The 15,488-nt window shown below is 40.6% G+C and overlaps 1 protein-coding gene across 8 annotated transcripts; it reads right to left on the bottom strand.

Annotated features, from left to right (window-relative positions):
• Nucleotides 1–772: 772 nt before the first annotated feature.
• abi2b (abl-interactor 2b) lies at nt 773–14,917 on the bottom strand. 8 transcript variants are annotated; one of them, XM_053498768.1, is made up of 12 exons: nt 14,737–14,917; nt 10,691–10,858; nt 9,659–9,835; nt 9,461–9,478; nt 9,262–9,359; nt 7,264–7,410; nt 6,345–6,466; nt 5,921–6,103; nt 4,614–4,802; nt 4,401–4,487; nt 4,129–4,320; nt 773–3,016 (listed from the first exon to the last, which is right to left on the bottom strand). In XM_053498768.1, the coding sequence occupies exons 1-12, from the start codon at nt 14,851–14,853 to the stop codon at nt 2,841–2,843; spliced, it is 1,674 nt and encodes a 557-aa protein (XP_053354743.1). In that variant the 5' UTR covers nt 14,854–14,917; the 3' UTR covers nt 773–2,840. The 8 variants fall into 8 exon arrangements, with proteins under 8 accessions (XP_053354743.1, XP_053354737.1, XP_053354736.1 ...); XM_053498762.1 differs by lacking the exon at nt 5,921–6,103 and having other exon boundaries at nt 4,129–4,314; nt 14,737–14,916; XM_053498761.1 differs by lacking the exon at nt 5,921–6,103 and having other exon boundaries at nt 14,737–14,915.
• Nucleotides 14,918–15,488: the final 571 nt, after the last annotated feature.

Raw genomic sequence — 15,488 nt, 5'->3', positions numbered from 1 at the left:
TCTATTGTTGCTGATAGAGAATGCGATCTGAAACAGAAGCTCCCCGAATGTGAAGAATTGATCACTTGGGAAGATGGGTAAAAGAATTGTGTGTGAGAACCTTTAATTATATGATTGAGAAATAAACATATGAAAGTAAATAAATTTGGGGAGGGGGAGAAAAACACTTTAAAGATTAACATTTAAAAGAGACATGAGAGAATTTAAGAATGAAATGTTAAAATTCCTGAAAATTGTTTCAAGAAAAATTGCAAATGGAAAAACAAGAAACTGTTGGGTCACATGGGAGGGACATTTTTAAGTCATCACATTTTGGGAAAAAAAACTGTAGAAAAAAATAAACAAAAAAAAGGGAGGCAGTGGATCATATGAAAAACATTAAAATGAATCACTGCAATTAATGTTTTTTTTGGGGGGGGGATTAAAAAAAACTGGGGGGGAGAAATGAAAAACGTAAAAGAAAAATAGCTTTCGAAAAAAAGAATTATCTCAAAAATAAATTATACATTTATGTGCTGTGCTGGTTGAATATGAAAAAAAATAATCATGAAATAATTGTGGGGAAAAATAAAAACTCACTTGACATGGGGAGGATAGGATTTTGTCAATTTGTAATTTGAAAAGAACAAAAAAATGAAATAAATGCACTATATATAAAAAGCACGTATGAAATATTAAGTTCACTTGCAACAGTACAATTATAGAATTTCTCATTTTTAAACCCTGAGGTACTGAACAGAGCACGTGATGCAGAGAGCACGATTTGTGCAGATTAGATCAATCCAGTTTATTCTCCATCAGCAGAAAAAAATATATTAATAATAATAAAGTCACAGAAATGATCAACATGCAGGAGCTGGTTCACACACGGTCACAAACGCTCCATCGAATGAAAGAGAATTTGCACGAGCGAGCAAATAGTTCACAAACATCAGGATCGCACGACACATTCATGCTCTCACACAATCTTTCATACACACACTAAACACATATACAGACACACAGTCTATCTCATAGTGTAAAAAAAAAAAAAGAAGAAGAAACTCGAATAAGAATGAGGAGAACAAACCCACGGCTCGGTGAGGGATGTTCAGCGGTCTGGGCTGGTTTCATTCGTGCTTCCCGTTGTGCTTTCTTCTGTCTGTGCGAAGGTTATTGCCGGTCGGTCAGATACACCAACACATCATCATTTAAAAAAAACAATAATAATAAGCAATATAGTATTACATCCACATAGTGTTGTATTTCTAAAAAAAAAAAAAAAAACACCGTATTATTATTTTTATTATTTATAGAGCTTCGGCTTTTCCCCCCATAAACACAAATGGCAGGAAAAACAACGTAAAATAATCGTAAAGAATCTCTTCATAAACATCTCTGACTATCTAGAAACACTTTTTTTATGGCACGAGCGTAATTTAAACAGCTTTATCTTACTCTCTCACACACACACACACAAATACAGACAAATCTTAAAATCTGTGATTTAAATCTCTGATGAAAAACGCGTCAATGGTAAGAAAGGAAGCGGAAAAAGTAGTGTTCGGTCCAGTCGTTTCCACTCGACTGTCCACATGTGGAGGAATCCTTTGGTATAAACTACTAACTGCAAAGTGACCAAGTGGAATGAAGAAGTTGAGAGGGTTAGGAAGGTAGGGACGGTGGAGGGGAAGAAGAAGAAAAGCGAGAGCTGGGGAACACGGTAGAAATGAATTACGATTAGCACTTTAGCTAAGTGCGCATCTCTACGAGGATTGAGGAAAACTCCGCCTTGAATAACTCGCGTGTTAATCTTCATCATTAATGCTTTAGGCTGAGTCTTTCCTAAAGGTTCCTGAGAATGCCCTTCAAGCACATGGAAGCACAAGCAGGAACCCCTCTATGTTTAAACACAGCGATGCGGCGGCGCTTTAGAAGATCTACTTCGTCCGTGTCTCGTCTCAGACGGTTTCCAAAGCTTCAGCCTTCTCGCCAATCGCCTCTGCTGTAACTTAAACAAAATTAAACGTAGCTTTTTTTGTGTGTGTGTGTGTGTATCGACATCTCTGTTGCTCCTACACTGGAAAACAAAAAAAAAAACAAGGCCGTCCTGCTGTGACGTCAGTGCGAGACACACGCGGAGTTCTCTTTCAAAAAACATAAAAGATCAGCACACTGAAACAAGCCCAGCCTATTTCCAAACTAATTTTTCTTTTTTTTTTTCAATTGTTTGTTTCAGGTTTTTTTAAATGGAGATTAATATCAAAAAGGTCCTTCTTTTACACGTGCTGATCATGTTCACGGACAGTCAGGAAAGGGGGAGAGATCCTGTCCGGGGTAATTCTCTCTGTGCAGGAGATAGAGAAATAAACTAATGAAAGAAACAAAAGTACGAACGAAAAACGAAGGGGACGGTCCAGCTGACCCTAGTGTTGAGCAAAAAACAGCAGCAGGAATATTTAGTGTTTCTATAAGACTTAAATTAAGACAAAAATGGTCCTTGGAAATCGTTAAGATTTCTCAAAATCTTACTGTTGAATCTCCCTAAAGACATTAACACACTCTCTCTCTCTCTCACACACACACACACACACACACAACACACTAATGATACGTAGATCAAAAAGAAATCTTTACAACTATACAGATGTGTATCGTCCTCTTTGTCAGACGTTCTTCTGTGTCACCTCTGTGTGATGAGATCTGTGATAGTGTGTGCGTGTGTGTGTGTGTGTGTGTGTGTGTGTGTGAGTGTGTGTGGGTGTAAGAGAGAGGCTTTTGGTCAAGAGTGAAAAAACTGAGAAAGAGTGAGAGTGTGAGAGAGAAAAAGAAAGCGAGAGCGAGCAGCTCCACCCAGTGGCTCAGTCGGCGTAGTGCATGATGGACTCGACGTAGTTTCCGGGGAAGAGCCCCGTGGTGCCGCTCATGACGCCCTCGAACCAGCCGTCGTCGTTCTTCTTGATGACGTAGATGATCGCTCCCTCCTGGAAGGAAAGCTCGTCCTCTTTATCGCAGGTGTAGTCGTAGATCGCCACCACTGGGGGAGTGAAAGAGAGCAGATATTACAGAGGGGTCGGCTGCTGTGGTCTGCAGTTTTCACCTCAATATTATACAATAAAATGAAATAATTATTGGCACCCCAGAGAGATAGGATTTCTGATTTATGGGACAGATTCATCCTAAGCTTAAGTTCATTAATGTATAAACTTCAATTAATCTTTTTCTTTTTAACCACTTTGATTTATGTTTATATAATAATACTGTAACATTTGCATGTCTGTACATTGAAGATATTTGCTAAAAGAAATTATTTGTGGGGACGTGTTCTATTACGTGATCAGTAATAGAAAACATCAAGATGGTTTTTGAAACACACTTGTTAACCATTTATCTGATAAAAGAGTTAAAATTTACAGTTTATTCCATGTAAATCTTCATTTGTTTATGATTACAGTAAGTCCCCTACATACAAACTAATTCCGTTCTGAGAGCTTGTTTGTACGTCCAGTTTGTTCGTAAGTCCAACAAACAGTGTCTAGGTACTAGGATGCGAACACAATTGGATATACACAGTATATTACAGTGTTCTTTAGAATTGTGCTGATGGTTGAACAATTTATGTTAAAAGAACAAGCGATGTCGGCCTTCTTTTCACCTCTCTTTATTCTCTTAATTATTTTTACTTTGTCTCCATCGTTATTGCTTGGCGCTTCTAAGCAGTACCAGCTTCATCGCCGCTGCTCTTTACACTTGCTTCCATCCTGGAATGTACGCTGCACGCACAGAACACACCTTTCATGTAATCTAACTTCCACGATGGAACAGACATTTTATTGTTCAGGGACTGCAGATTAAAAAATTAACCGTTGGGTTAATTCTGGTACATTTACAGATATGTGAATTAATGTACAATGTCCCTGTCAAATAAACAAAGCAAAAAAGTGTTTCAACCTTTAATATTTTTGTCAAACTTTGTTTTAGAGCCTAACCTTGAATGATTTCATATCTAGGAAAACTACGATCAAGCATCACATATGGCTTGCTTCAGGTTTCCTGGTACAAAAATTTGCCCCGCCCTCCTAGTTAAACAACCCGAAAAGAGCAGTAGAATTTTCCAGGGGGAAAAAAAAACTGCTTTCTGGTTAAAACCTTTTTCCAGGTAGCTGCGAGGAGCCCATGGCGGATCCTCCTCGGCATACGGGTCACTGTACTCCACCACCGCCGACTCTTCATCCTCGTCACCTTCCTCATCTTCATAGTCCTCTGGTGGAGGCGGGGGCGGAGCCGAGTCCACAAATGCTGGCTCTTCCACAGGGGGTGGAGGAGGAGGTGCGTCTGTGACTGAAGAGCGGAGAAGACATGGGGTGAGACGATAAGAGACGACACGATTTAACGTGAACACGCCATTCACACACACTTACTGGTCTCCTGAACCCGAGCCACAAAGCCCATCAAGGGCAGCTGGGGTGTGATCTGTAATATGGAGGGAGGAGGCGGGGCCATCGGAGCTACCAGAGATGAGGTAACATGCGCCGGAGAGGGTTGATATGGACAAAACCAGAAGAAAAAAACAATGTAAACATTTATGGACACATTTTAAAATCAGTTTTGTTAAAAGACTTAAAGCTGCTCACCTTGGTTCTGGTTGTAGTGTGGTCCTCCGTTTAGTTGGGTCTGGCTCATGTTTGCGTGAGTGTTCTGAGGTAAGTTGCTCGGCTGATTGGCGACCGAGGACGGCCGGCGATACGGCAAAGACCCGCCTACTGAGGCCGTAGATTGCCGCGCCATCGGTCGGTTCATGCTGTAGAACTGAGGCCCATTTCCTAGAAGGCGGAGTATGAGACGGATTAAAATCTATGAGGTTAGACATAATAAGACAAATTGGTGGTCTCAAAAGTCACCAAGTGCAAATTAATAGAAAACTGCCGAATGAATTAGAGAAGCCCCACGAGCTTGCGTTTCGAAGCTGTACACGCCAGCAGACTTACACTTGAGTTAAGTTTGAGACCGTGTTTTTTTTATAATCCTATTACTTTTTACACATTTTCATCCCGTGTGGTAAAAGTGAATTATTTGCTAAGTTTGTTTAGAAATAATAATAATCGAGATACGCGCTGTTCAGTACCAATGTAGCTTTTTTGTTCAATTTAATTAGAAGTTGAATGTTAAGTTTGTTTTGTTTAAAAGCTGCGCTTGGTTTTTAAGTAAAAAAACTAATTTTATAAAGAACAGGCTACATTTAATTACTTATTAAACCTTTAAAGGTATAAAACGTTTAAAATTGTAACAAAATATACAGAATATCGAATCGGAATATTTAATTAAATGGGCACAGAGGTATCATGATAATATCGTACCGGGAGGTGACTGCTGATTTTTATCCCCAATAACTACAGCTTTATCTATACATTAGCTTAAATACGTAGATCCTCAGATACCTAGATGAATGTGTCTACCTACATATCCATTTACGCTCCCATCTGACTTAAACACTGACATTTACAAAAAAAATACCCGACTAAGGCTTGTGTTACTTGTCACCTACTTCCTCCTGTCAGCATGAGCACAAAACTATAGTAAGGAAACTACAGACATTTAATAAACATTGACTCTGGGATAAATGGAAAATGCTTAAGAATTAAATGTTTATTTTGCTTGCATTTGATAATATCAGATATTCTTAAAGATTCTAAAAAAAAATTAAAAAAAATGCACACACAACATCAACATTCCATAAGGGGAAATGTGATGATCACAGCAGAGCAGGAAATAAAAACGATCAATAAAGAAATGAAGCACATGACGGGTATAAAAAGAAAGAAGGAAAAAAAATGGAAGGAGAATGTGTAGTGTTTTTTTTCCCTATGATAAATGATGACCTGAATGAGGATGCGGCACAGGCACGGGAACACGGCGGATTTGGTTAGAAGGGACGACTCACCTTGTGCGGTTGTGGTGCCGGTGGTGGGGGGCAGTTGTGGGGGAGGAGGGATCTCAGGGGGAGCAGGAGGAGCAGGAGGGGGTGTGGGCTCAGGAGTAGGAGGAGGTGGGGGTACTGGGGGAGCTGGGATAGACACACTGGGAGGGGGCTTGGGAGGGTTCGGGGGTGTGGAGGCAGTACCTGCTACAGGAGCCGCAGAGCGAGGGAGCAAGAGAGAGAGAGAGAGAGAGAGAGAGAGAGAGAGAGAGAGAGAGAACAGAGAGATCAGGAGCAGAGAGAGAAACGTGTAACCCAGGAAGAGAGAAGGAAAGAGCTGATAGTTGGTCAGTCGGAAAAGATAATGATTTAGTTTCAGTTTAATTATGAGGTTATGTTTTAAGCAGTAAGAGCTTCAGTGAGCGTAAATCGTCATGCGCACACGTACCTGGGAAAGCAGTGGGAGGGGCCGGCGTCGGCACGGCGATAGGCACGCCCACGCTGCCGCTTCCGCTGTTCTCTCTGCTGCTGCTGCGACTGCTTGGGTGACTTCCTCCGCTACTGCCACTACTGAAATGAGGAAGGGAAGGAGATTTAGAAAAATGTCCGCTCGCATACAATTCAGCATGCAGCGATCGATAGGGAAGAAAAAACTAGCTGCGCTAAAACTAATCAGACACATCTCTAGAGCATTTTATTATTTTTTTATTGACCTTCAGCAGGCCGCCAGCTATTAATGTTCTTCAGTCCGGAACGATCAATTAGGAAAAGAAACACTTTAAAAGGGTTTAACATATCGCCATCAGCCGGGATGTGATTCGCTGATCACGTTACAGCCCGAAAAGTCGAGTGTCTGCGTTTTTTTATTCTATATTAATCCTTTTTTCCCCTGTGAGAGCGTGTAGTAAAGCACTGCCGGGGAGCTGTGTGAAACATCATCTCGCTCTCGCGGTCCCTTTCAGGTCGAGCCCTTACGAAGCCCGGGAGTGAGAGCTCTGCTCAAAGAGGTGAAGAGGAAAAAGACGCTGAAAGAGAATCATAAGGTGTGAGAGGAAAAAAGAGAGAAAAAGCGAAAGAGAGAGAGAGGTCTTCTTAAAAGGCATAGTCATTGCTATCTGAAAGGTCAGGGGATGAAAAAAAAAGGAAAAACGCTGACGAGAGAAAGAAGGAAAGAGGAAGTTAGTGAGTGGCCGGTTAGTGTATTTTAAGACGAGAGACAAAGACAGACAGACAGGTTAACGACACAAAGAGAAAGAAAGGGGAAGAGGATAGGGCAGAATGGTTGCGTAGACAGAATGTCGCCTCCATGAGTGGCGAGTGTGTTGTTGTTGTGCGTGTTTGTTGTTGCTGTTGTTGTGTGTGTGTACCTGTACGTGCGGGTCCTCTGATTAACAGATGCGCTGCGTGCCGGGCTCTGGAGGGGCGGAGCCGTGTTGCGGGTCGGACTCGGCACGTAGTCGTTAGGAACGACGGGGGGACGCACGGGTTCAAGCGTCCTGTAGGGGGAGTGCCGCCTGCCGATGGGGGCGGGGTCACAGTTTAACATTTCTTGATGGAAATAATTAAATAAATCCACCCCTCCCCCACTGTAACGCCTTAATGACATCTGATCAGTTGTGGCTGTGACTGGCAGCTGTGTTACCATGGCGATAGTGTAAAGGAGCAGCGTATGAGGGGAGGGATTACACAGTAAAAAGGCAAGTGTAACAGGAACAAAACATCAGCGTTAAGTACACACGAGAACATGAGATACGTGACAAACTGAGTGCTTTGCATCTCCAACTCCGGCCTGTGGCGGAAGAAAAGCAACACATGTTTAGAGGCGAAAGAGGACAAAACTAGTCCCTGAGTCCAGCAGTAAAAACAAAAAAATAAAAAGAGATTAGTAAGTGAAAACTTTAGAAAGCATCTGGACCTAAGTAGAAATCATGTTTACAAACAGGGTCTTAGGAAAAAACTGTGTTAGCTTCAGTGACACCTGGTAATGTGTGAAGAGACAAGAAATTTTATTAATTTCTCAAATTATTTATTTATTGGTCACAAAATTAACAGAAACTAACAAACAAACACACTCAAACTTATGAATCTGTACTATTTCTTTGCCCAAGTGACCCTTCTATTTTTATTTTTTGCTCAGTCAAGTTTGTATAGTTGATTAAAATGAAATAAAATTCAGTTCATTATATAGCCTAGGTTATGCTGAAAAAAAACATTATATCATCCTATACTGCACAATCCTGAGCCCTATATATATATATATATATATATATATATATATATATATAGAGAGAGAGAGAGAGAGAGAGAGATACTGACCATTTTGATTCATACAAATTCACATTTCATACAAACTTAAATAATTCTTTTGACTGTGTAAAGCTGCTTTGCGGCAATGAAAATTGCTAAAAGCGCTATACAAATAAAATTGAATTGAATTGAATTGAATAGATAGATATACACACACAGTAACGCTTAAAAGTTTGGGATCACTTTCCAACTCCATGGTTTATTTCTATTTCTATGTTGTAAAACATTGTAAAATAAAGTCATCCAAAATATACAATAATCTCCTTTAAACAGCTGATATTGATATCTGCTACTTTTGCTCTGTAAATCCTTCATAACGGCTTTTATCTGAGACGCTGTTTGTTAATTGGCGATTTCTGAGGCTGGTGACTCTAAATGAACTTTTCCTCTGCAGCAGAGGTGCGTTTTGGTCTTCATGAGAGACAGTTTCATCATGGAGCTTGATGGGCTTTGCAAATGTACTTGACAACAATACTGTTCTTGCAAGAACTGTTCCAGAACAGCCGACCTTCATGTCTTGAAATAACAACTGACTGATGTTCTTGTTGTTACATAATAACCTAATTCCATGTGTTATTTTATGGTTTTGAAATACCCAGTATGGTTGTAGAATGTAGAAAATAAATCACTGAACAAAAACAAAGAACTTTGCAAGTGATCCCAAACTATACTTAATAGAGGACTTTATGCTCTGACAGACAGTGCCATCCTGATACAACAAAATGTTTAATTTGTGATTTTTACATCTTACTTTGACATAACTTACGTGTAGATGGAGTGGAAGGTTAGTGGGTCGGATCCCCAAAAATGTGAAATGAATAGAAATATCAAGCTAACCAAAATATTCTGTTACAGGTCTTGTGTGTTTGTCGTGTGCACTGTAAGAGAGCATATTTTGGACCTGTGGAGAAACACTGACCTTACAAGAGAAATGGGCGTGGTCCAATAATCTAACGAGCATAACCGATTGATTGATTTTTTTTTTAATCTTAAGTGAAGTAAAAAAGTACCTATATACACCAATATCTTCATATACACACAAACACACACACACATACCCGATAGTGCCTTTTCCCGGACCTGGAGGGCTGGGTGGTTTCTGGGTAGGAGCGCCCGTACGTGGAGTCGTTCCCGCCTTCATGTTCTGAGCGTTAACCTGTAAAAATTCAAAGGTCTGGGTGTGGCTTAAACCGTCCTCCATCATAAATCAACAACACACACACGCACATGCAAAGAGAAACCTGAACGCCACCTTACCTTGAACCTTAACAACCACTACAATGTTACGAAGCAACAGAGAGAAAAGACACAGAGTGTTAAAGAGTGCAGAGGATTAGATAAACACACGTGAGTGCGACCTCACAGCAGGTTAGAAAAGGTTAAGAGCAATTCGATTCAACATGAGATTTTTTTTTATTTATTTATATATTTTTTTAAATTATTGTTCAGGTGTACCTTAACGCCGTGTCCTACGTCGTCCAGCAGGCCGTAGTCGATGGGCTTGCGGATGTAGCGCACGGGCCTCTCGGGATTAGCCGGGGCGATGATCTTGTGCGTGCGAGAGGTATTCTTATTGGTAGTGAGGATGCCGATCTCACGCCTGGCCACCTTCTCTTTGTGGATGTCCACCGTCTGGAGAGCGAGCAGAACATTTTAGATTAAAGAAAAAAAACTGTCGATCCACACGATAACGTTGGTGCATCAAATGTTTAAAGGAGCGCCTTCGAAGCGTTGTGTACACCAATAATGCAGCTCAGCCACTCCAGTCCATGTGCTTTTCCTTAAGTACAAAGGAGAGTCAAATATTATCTGCACTCTGGCTGTAGAATTTACCTAAAAATTTTGAAAAGACTAATACATGATTTTCCAACATTTCCAATGTATTTTGTTCATATGTCAAAAAAACTTCCCTCATTATAAATTGTTTTAGGCTACGAATGCCCTGCTGTATTTCACTTCTTCATCAGGGGATCAAACAGTAGAAGCGAGGTCAGGACTATAGGGGGGACGCTTTAACGCCTCAAAACAAAGTTGTGGGCAGAAGTGTGCTGACGTGAGATCATGACACCCTCGTATAGCGGTCCCCTGCCTTTAATCCGAAGTTTAGGCTTCAGCTCTTCAATAAGCGTCTCACTGTAACGAGCACTGTTGATTGTTGAACCTTTTTTTCTGATAAGGTTCCAATACTTCTGGCCTTAGAGACAAGAATCCCAGAAAACTGTAAACATTGATTGATTTTGCAGCTGAAGATTTAATTTCACTAGAGTGCGGATAGTTTTTGACTCAGCCTCGTACACAAATATAAATTGCGGAAGGCTAGCAGGTAAAAGTTCACGAGGTTCAGCTTACAATTAAAAGGGAAATCTGTTGTGGTTTTTTTTCCTTCTCAGAATGTTTCGTAAACACTGTATTTATTGTGTAAATGCTCATAAAAATGATTTGCACTGTAACAAGTGTGTGTGTGTGTGTGTGTGTGTGTGTACAAACCTGTGAGATATGGTTGATGGAGGACTCCATGCGGCGTAGCTGGGACGCCTGGATGTCGAGCATCTGCAGCACATTGTTGGCGAGCGTGTTGATCAGGTAGGCGACGCTGGCCAGGGACTGTGTAGTGTAGCTTTTAGTCTCCTCTAACGCTCTCTGCTTATCGGGAGACTGCAGACAAACAGAGAGAAAGAGAGAACGAGGAGAAAAGATTAACGACCCGGCGCGATTAACGACTCCCGTGGGTGACATGAAGCCGTGTGATGACAGGAAACGATTTGTAGCTTCACCTTCTGTTAAAGAAAGGTTTTTTTTCTTTCCTAATCTCTAAATAAATCATTTCAGAAATATACAATTGAATTTTTTTTTTCTTTGAACAATTTCTCACATCTGGACAGGAAGTCGAAGTCCTGGCCATGTGTCTGTCGCGTTTCTATTCCAACACCAGCCTCCGTTCCAGGGTGGCGCCTCATTGGTCGCCTCCGGCCATCGATCATTTTGTGCTATTGTAACCATGGTGACGCCGTCACATAGACGAAGCGTGGACGATAAAAAGGAGAGGGTGTAAATGTGTGAGAGAGAGAGGGGAAACCGTGGGCGAGTGGATAGTGAACAGTGCAATCTGTCTTTTTTCCCTTTTTTTTTTTTTTTTTAATAAAAAGACAGAAATAAATCCTAATTATGTAACTGTTCTAAAAGCTGAACACTGAAAAAAACCAGATGTGTATTTCTTGTTATTAAATAAATGGAAATTAAAGACGTGCATAGAAGTGTTACAGAGCTTACTAGGCTGCATGCAGACCTGCATACAGATGATTAAAAATAGACATGGACAGCAGAGGCAGGCTTTAAGAAATGGAGCGAGCCTGCTGTTTAAAGAAAACGCATCTCTGAGGAAATCAGGAAACGCTTTACTTCTTCAACATTTTGACATCACACCAGCTGCGCCTGATACACTGACACAGACGTACAATGGTATTACAATATCTTAAACAGCCTAAGGGAGACAATGTTAGCTCAATTAAACAAATAGAAGAGGATAAAATTAACCTTTATTAATTTTAATGCGCGCACGGGTCACATGCTTCAAATGAACACCTGTAACGGCTTCCTGAACCTGAACACTGTATTACTAACTACAGGAAGGTCCAGGTTCTGTATTTCATTATGAACAATAAATTAGACCTAGAGATCCTGCGATGTTATATCAGGACATCTCCATGAGTGTTGACCCAGTAAGATGAGGCAAGTACATGTCCGATATAACAGTTTATTAAAAATTTTACATACATGTGAATGATTTTTTACTACAGAAATAATCTGGTTCATGTAAGATTAATGATGGTACACACACCCTCTCCTAAGCATCCTACGGTTATTACAACCTCACCTTGTTCCAAACATAAATTAACAACCATTAAACATGAAAACAACTGGTTGAGAAATAGAAAAGTATAACGCCGCAACTCGCCAGTAAACTTATCCTGAGAATCTAAAGATATGGCCACACCCACCTAACAGCAATTAGCCAATGAGGACGCAGTCATATAACACCCACCTCCCAGAAAACAGCCAATAAGTGAGTAGCTCTGTAACACCCGCCTAGCAGCGACTGACCAATGAGTGAGCATCACTGTGACACCAGCGAATGCATTTTTTAATGCATTTAATGTTTTTTTTTCAATTTTTTTTATTCACCTTCAAATCATTTATTTTTGTTTAACTGTTTTTGACTCAAATCTAACTGAACACACTTTGTAAAAAAATCACGTCAGCAGCCTGTTGCAGGACGTTCAGCTTTACCACTGATATGTGGGTGAGCAGGGTCAGCCCGGTGTCCTTCATACTGTGGGTTTAACTGCGCAGTGGATTAATGAGGTGTTTACAGAGAGTCGTTCTTTACAGCGACACAGTTTCAGGGTTCACGCGCTAGTAAAGCAATAGCAGGTTTGATGATATCCTTCACATGTGAGGCATCCCAACAGCGCGGTTCACGTAGTACACAGGAACGATGTCAGATACTGGTCTGGTACTCTGTATCTGCACTTATCCAGACGGACGTGCTTGTACTCTGAAGGGCAAGAAAAGTGGTATCGGTGCATCCTAAACCATCGCTTAAACAATTCCTCAGAAAAAGTCGATGTGAAACTATGACACAAGGAGGACATGAAATTAAAACTGTTAATGAAGAGCAAACCGAGATAGAGAACAATCTCCAAAGCTAAAAAGAGAGAAAGAAAATGCTTTCTCTGGAAATTAAAATCAGCAAAAATATTTATTTTTCATGTTTTTATTTGTTTGTTTGTTAAGGACAAAAACCCTGACTTCAGGTGTGTAAATGATACGGTTCTGCGTTTTCTGCTGCTACAGGAATGAGCACAAAACGGATAATAAGAAATGCGCGATGCTTTTAGGGAATCTGGGTCCTGGTCGGTCTCTGAGGAGGAGTCTCAAATCACAAGACTGACTGATTTACTCGAACTCAAGTTTTTATACACGCACACATTAACCCACTTATGAGGTAATATCAAATATTGTGAGCTAGACGTGGCAGATAAAGATGCTTTGCATAACCAGTTTGTCGTGTTTAAAGTCACCGCAAACAAAACACACTTTAATAAAACATCTACTGCGATACAGACACAGGGTTAGGAGCCCTTAAAACAGCACGGGGAGAAGTAAAAGGGGGGGGAAAAGTCGCTCATGACAAAAAAAAAAGTGTTGCTAATGACATTTTGCCCCAAAATATTACTAACAACAGGCATAGTGCAAAAGCTGATGACATCATGTCTAAACAGCCATCTACTTCCGTTCTCAGGTACGATTTTTTTCATATTTTCAGAGAGATTATATTCTCACTGATCAACAAAAATCACTTTGGGCTGAAGAGTTCAAGGAAACGATCCTGGGGCGGTAAAGTAAAAACGCACCAAGTTAACCTAACATAAGCTTGATAAATTTTAAAACACTTTTAGATTAAATTCTATTCGAGTACTGTCACTCTTAAGGAACCATCAAATACTTTTCTTTCTCGCCCTCTAATTATTTTACTAAAACACACTTTTGACAAAGCGTTCTCGACCTTTGCAAATTCCCCATTGCTCCTCAACTGACTGCAATTAGATTTTCCACTATTGTCAAGGACTAACAAGACGTCTATTTAATGTTTTACGGAAGGAGTGATTTGTTAACACTCTTTTCATTTGTAATGTTGTCCAAAACAGCAACATCCTAACACAGCACATGGCACTTGATTGCAAACTGTGTACAGCTGTGCTTAAAAATACATTTTAAAAATGCCCCATAATGACGTCACCACGGGACACGCGCTCACACCTCTGACAGGAATAACCATAAAACAGCACAGACAAGTAAATTAGTACCAAAATCACTAAATATATCACAAATCTTTCTGTCTAAGCATGTTCAACAGATTTTTCACTAAAGTTATCCTTTAAGTTTTCCCCTAGAACACTGGCTATAGTAATAATAACTACTTCATGTGATGTATTATTTAAAAATGTGAAACAAACTTCAAATATATGAATGTCAGTTATTGGTATACCGTTATTTAACTGTTATAACTGAAATAAACACGCGAATACTGGGATAACTAGCGAGCTAGCTTGACAGGGAAGAAAACTCTATAACAAAATTGCCGATTTCGACCACAAATAACACGTATAAACCGTCTGATTTATACATTATAGATGTTAATTTATATTACAAACAAGCATAAGGTTACGTAATGCAACAGAGCCGTACTATCGTCGACTAAGGAATCGACTTAGCCTAGCTAGCTAGCATCACTGGCTGTTTTTACATCATTCCACAGCACTCAGTGGCCGCCTCCCAAACCGCAGCCACCAGCCTTACACTGCGCACTACACATAACATAAAAGCCATGACGTAATACCACCTATCTAGCGCACTCCTCTAACCACTCCGCATACGCTTATAACACGCCCATCTTTTTCCTCCCGATTCCTCTCAATATCTTTTTATTCTGCGCTGGAAATTATTAACAAACTGACATTTCTGTTGATTACCTGGATGTAATTGCTCTCGCAGTATTCAGCGACTCGCTCTAAATTCGCATAGCTGTCCAGTAAAGCTCCTCTGCCCGCAGGAATCTCCTCTTCCAGAAGCATTTGTAGCTCCGCCATCTTCACATCTTTTCCTAGCTGCCTGTCACACAATCCCCGAGCTTCGGCCCCAGGAGTTCGGGAGCGCAACGCGCATGCGCGGGTGCGGTAGCGTGGTACACATGCGCAGTTCGATCTTTCCTTTTTTTTTTTTTTTTTTCAATTAATGTATTAATGAGGTATATTAAATTGTTTTAGTCCTTAGGGAATTACAGGGAAAAGCCCAAATATTTAAATTTGTAGTAGATTCGTTGTGTAACAAATGAGAAATAATACTTTTTATATCTAACTGTTTAAGTTATTGATTTGTAATTCAACAAGTCAAAAATTATCCGCACTCCGTCTCTCACTCACTCGTTCATCATCCAGGGGGCCTGAAGTCTATCCCAGGAGACTTAAGGGTAAACCCTGGTCCACACACGGACTCTACGGGCAATTTGGAAACGGCAATTAATTTTGTATGTCTTTCGACTGTGGGAGAAAACTGGAGAACCCAGAAGAAACCCACCAAGTACGGGGACAACATTTAAACTCCATACACTCAGACCAAAGGCAGAAATCAAACAGTCGACCCTGGAGGTGCTAGGCAACCTCCAGGGTCTAACCATTAAGCCACCGTGCACTAAGCCAGGAATGCACTGCTGTCTTCACTTCTT

The sequence above is a fragment of the Clarias gariepinus genome, chromosome 6 (assembly GCF_024256425.1).
Source record: "Clarias gariepinus isolate MV-2021 ecotype Netherlands chromosome 6, CGAR_prim_01v2, whole genome shotgun sequence".
Classification (NCBI taxonomy): Eukaryota; Metazoa; Chordata; class Actinopteri; order Siluriformes; family Clariidae; genus Clarias; species Clarias gariepinus.
The sequence above is the reverse complement of the archived record's forward strand: the minus strand, read 5'-3'. Positions and strand labels throughout refer to the sequence as shown.

Coding starts and splice junctions, on each gene's coding strand:
- abi2b (XM_053498768.1), bottom strand. CDS start 14,853: ATGGCGGAGCTACAAATGCTTCTGGAAGAGGAGATTCCTGCGGGCAGA. Junction 7,411..9,261: donor CCGGGAAAAGGCACTATCGG/GTATGTGTGTGT, acceptor CCCCATCGGCAG/GCGGCACTCCCCCTACAGGA. Junction 4,803..5,920: donor CGGCACCACAACCGCACAAG/GTGAGTCGTCCC, acceptor TCCGCCTTCTAG/GAAATGGGCCTCAGTTCTAC.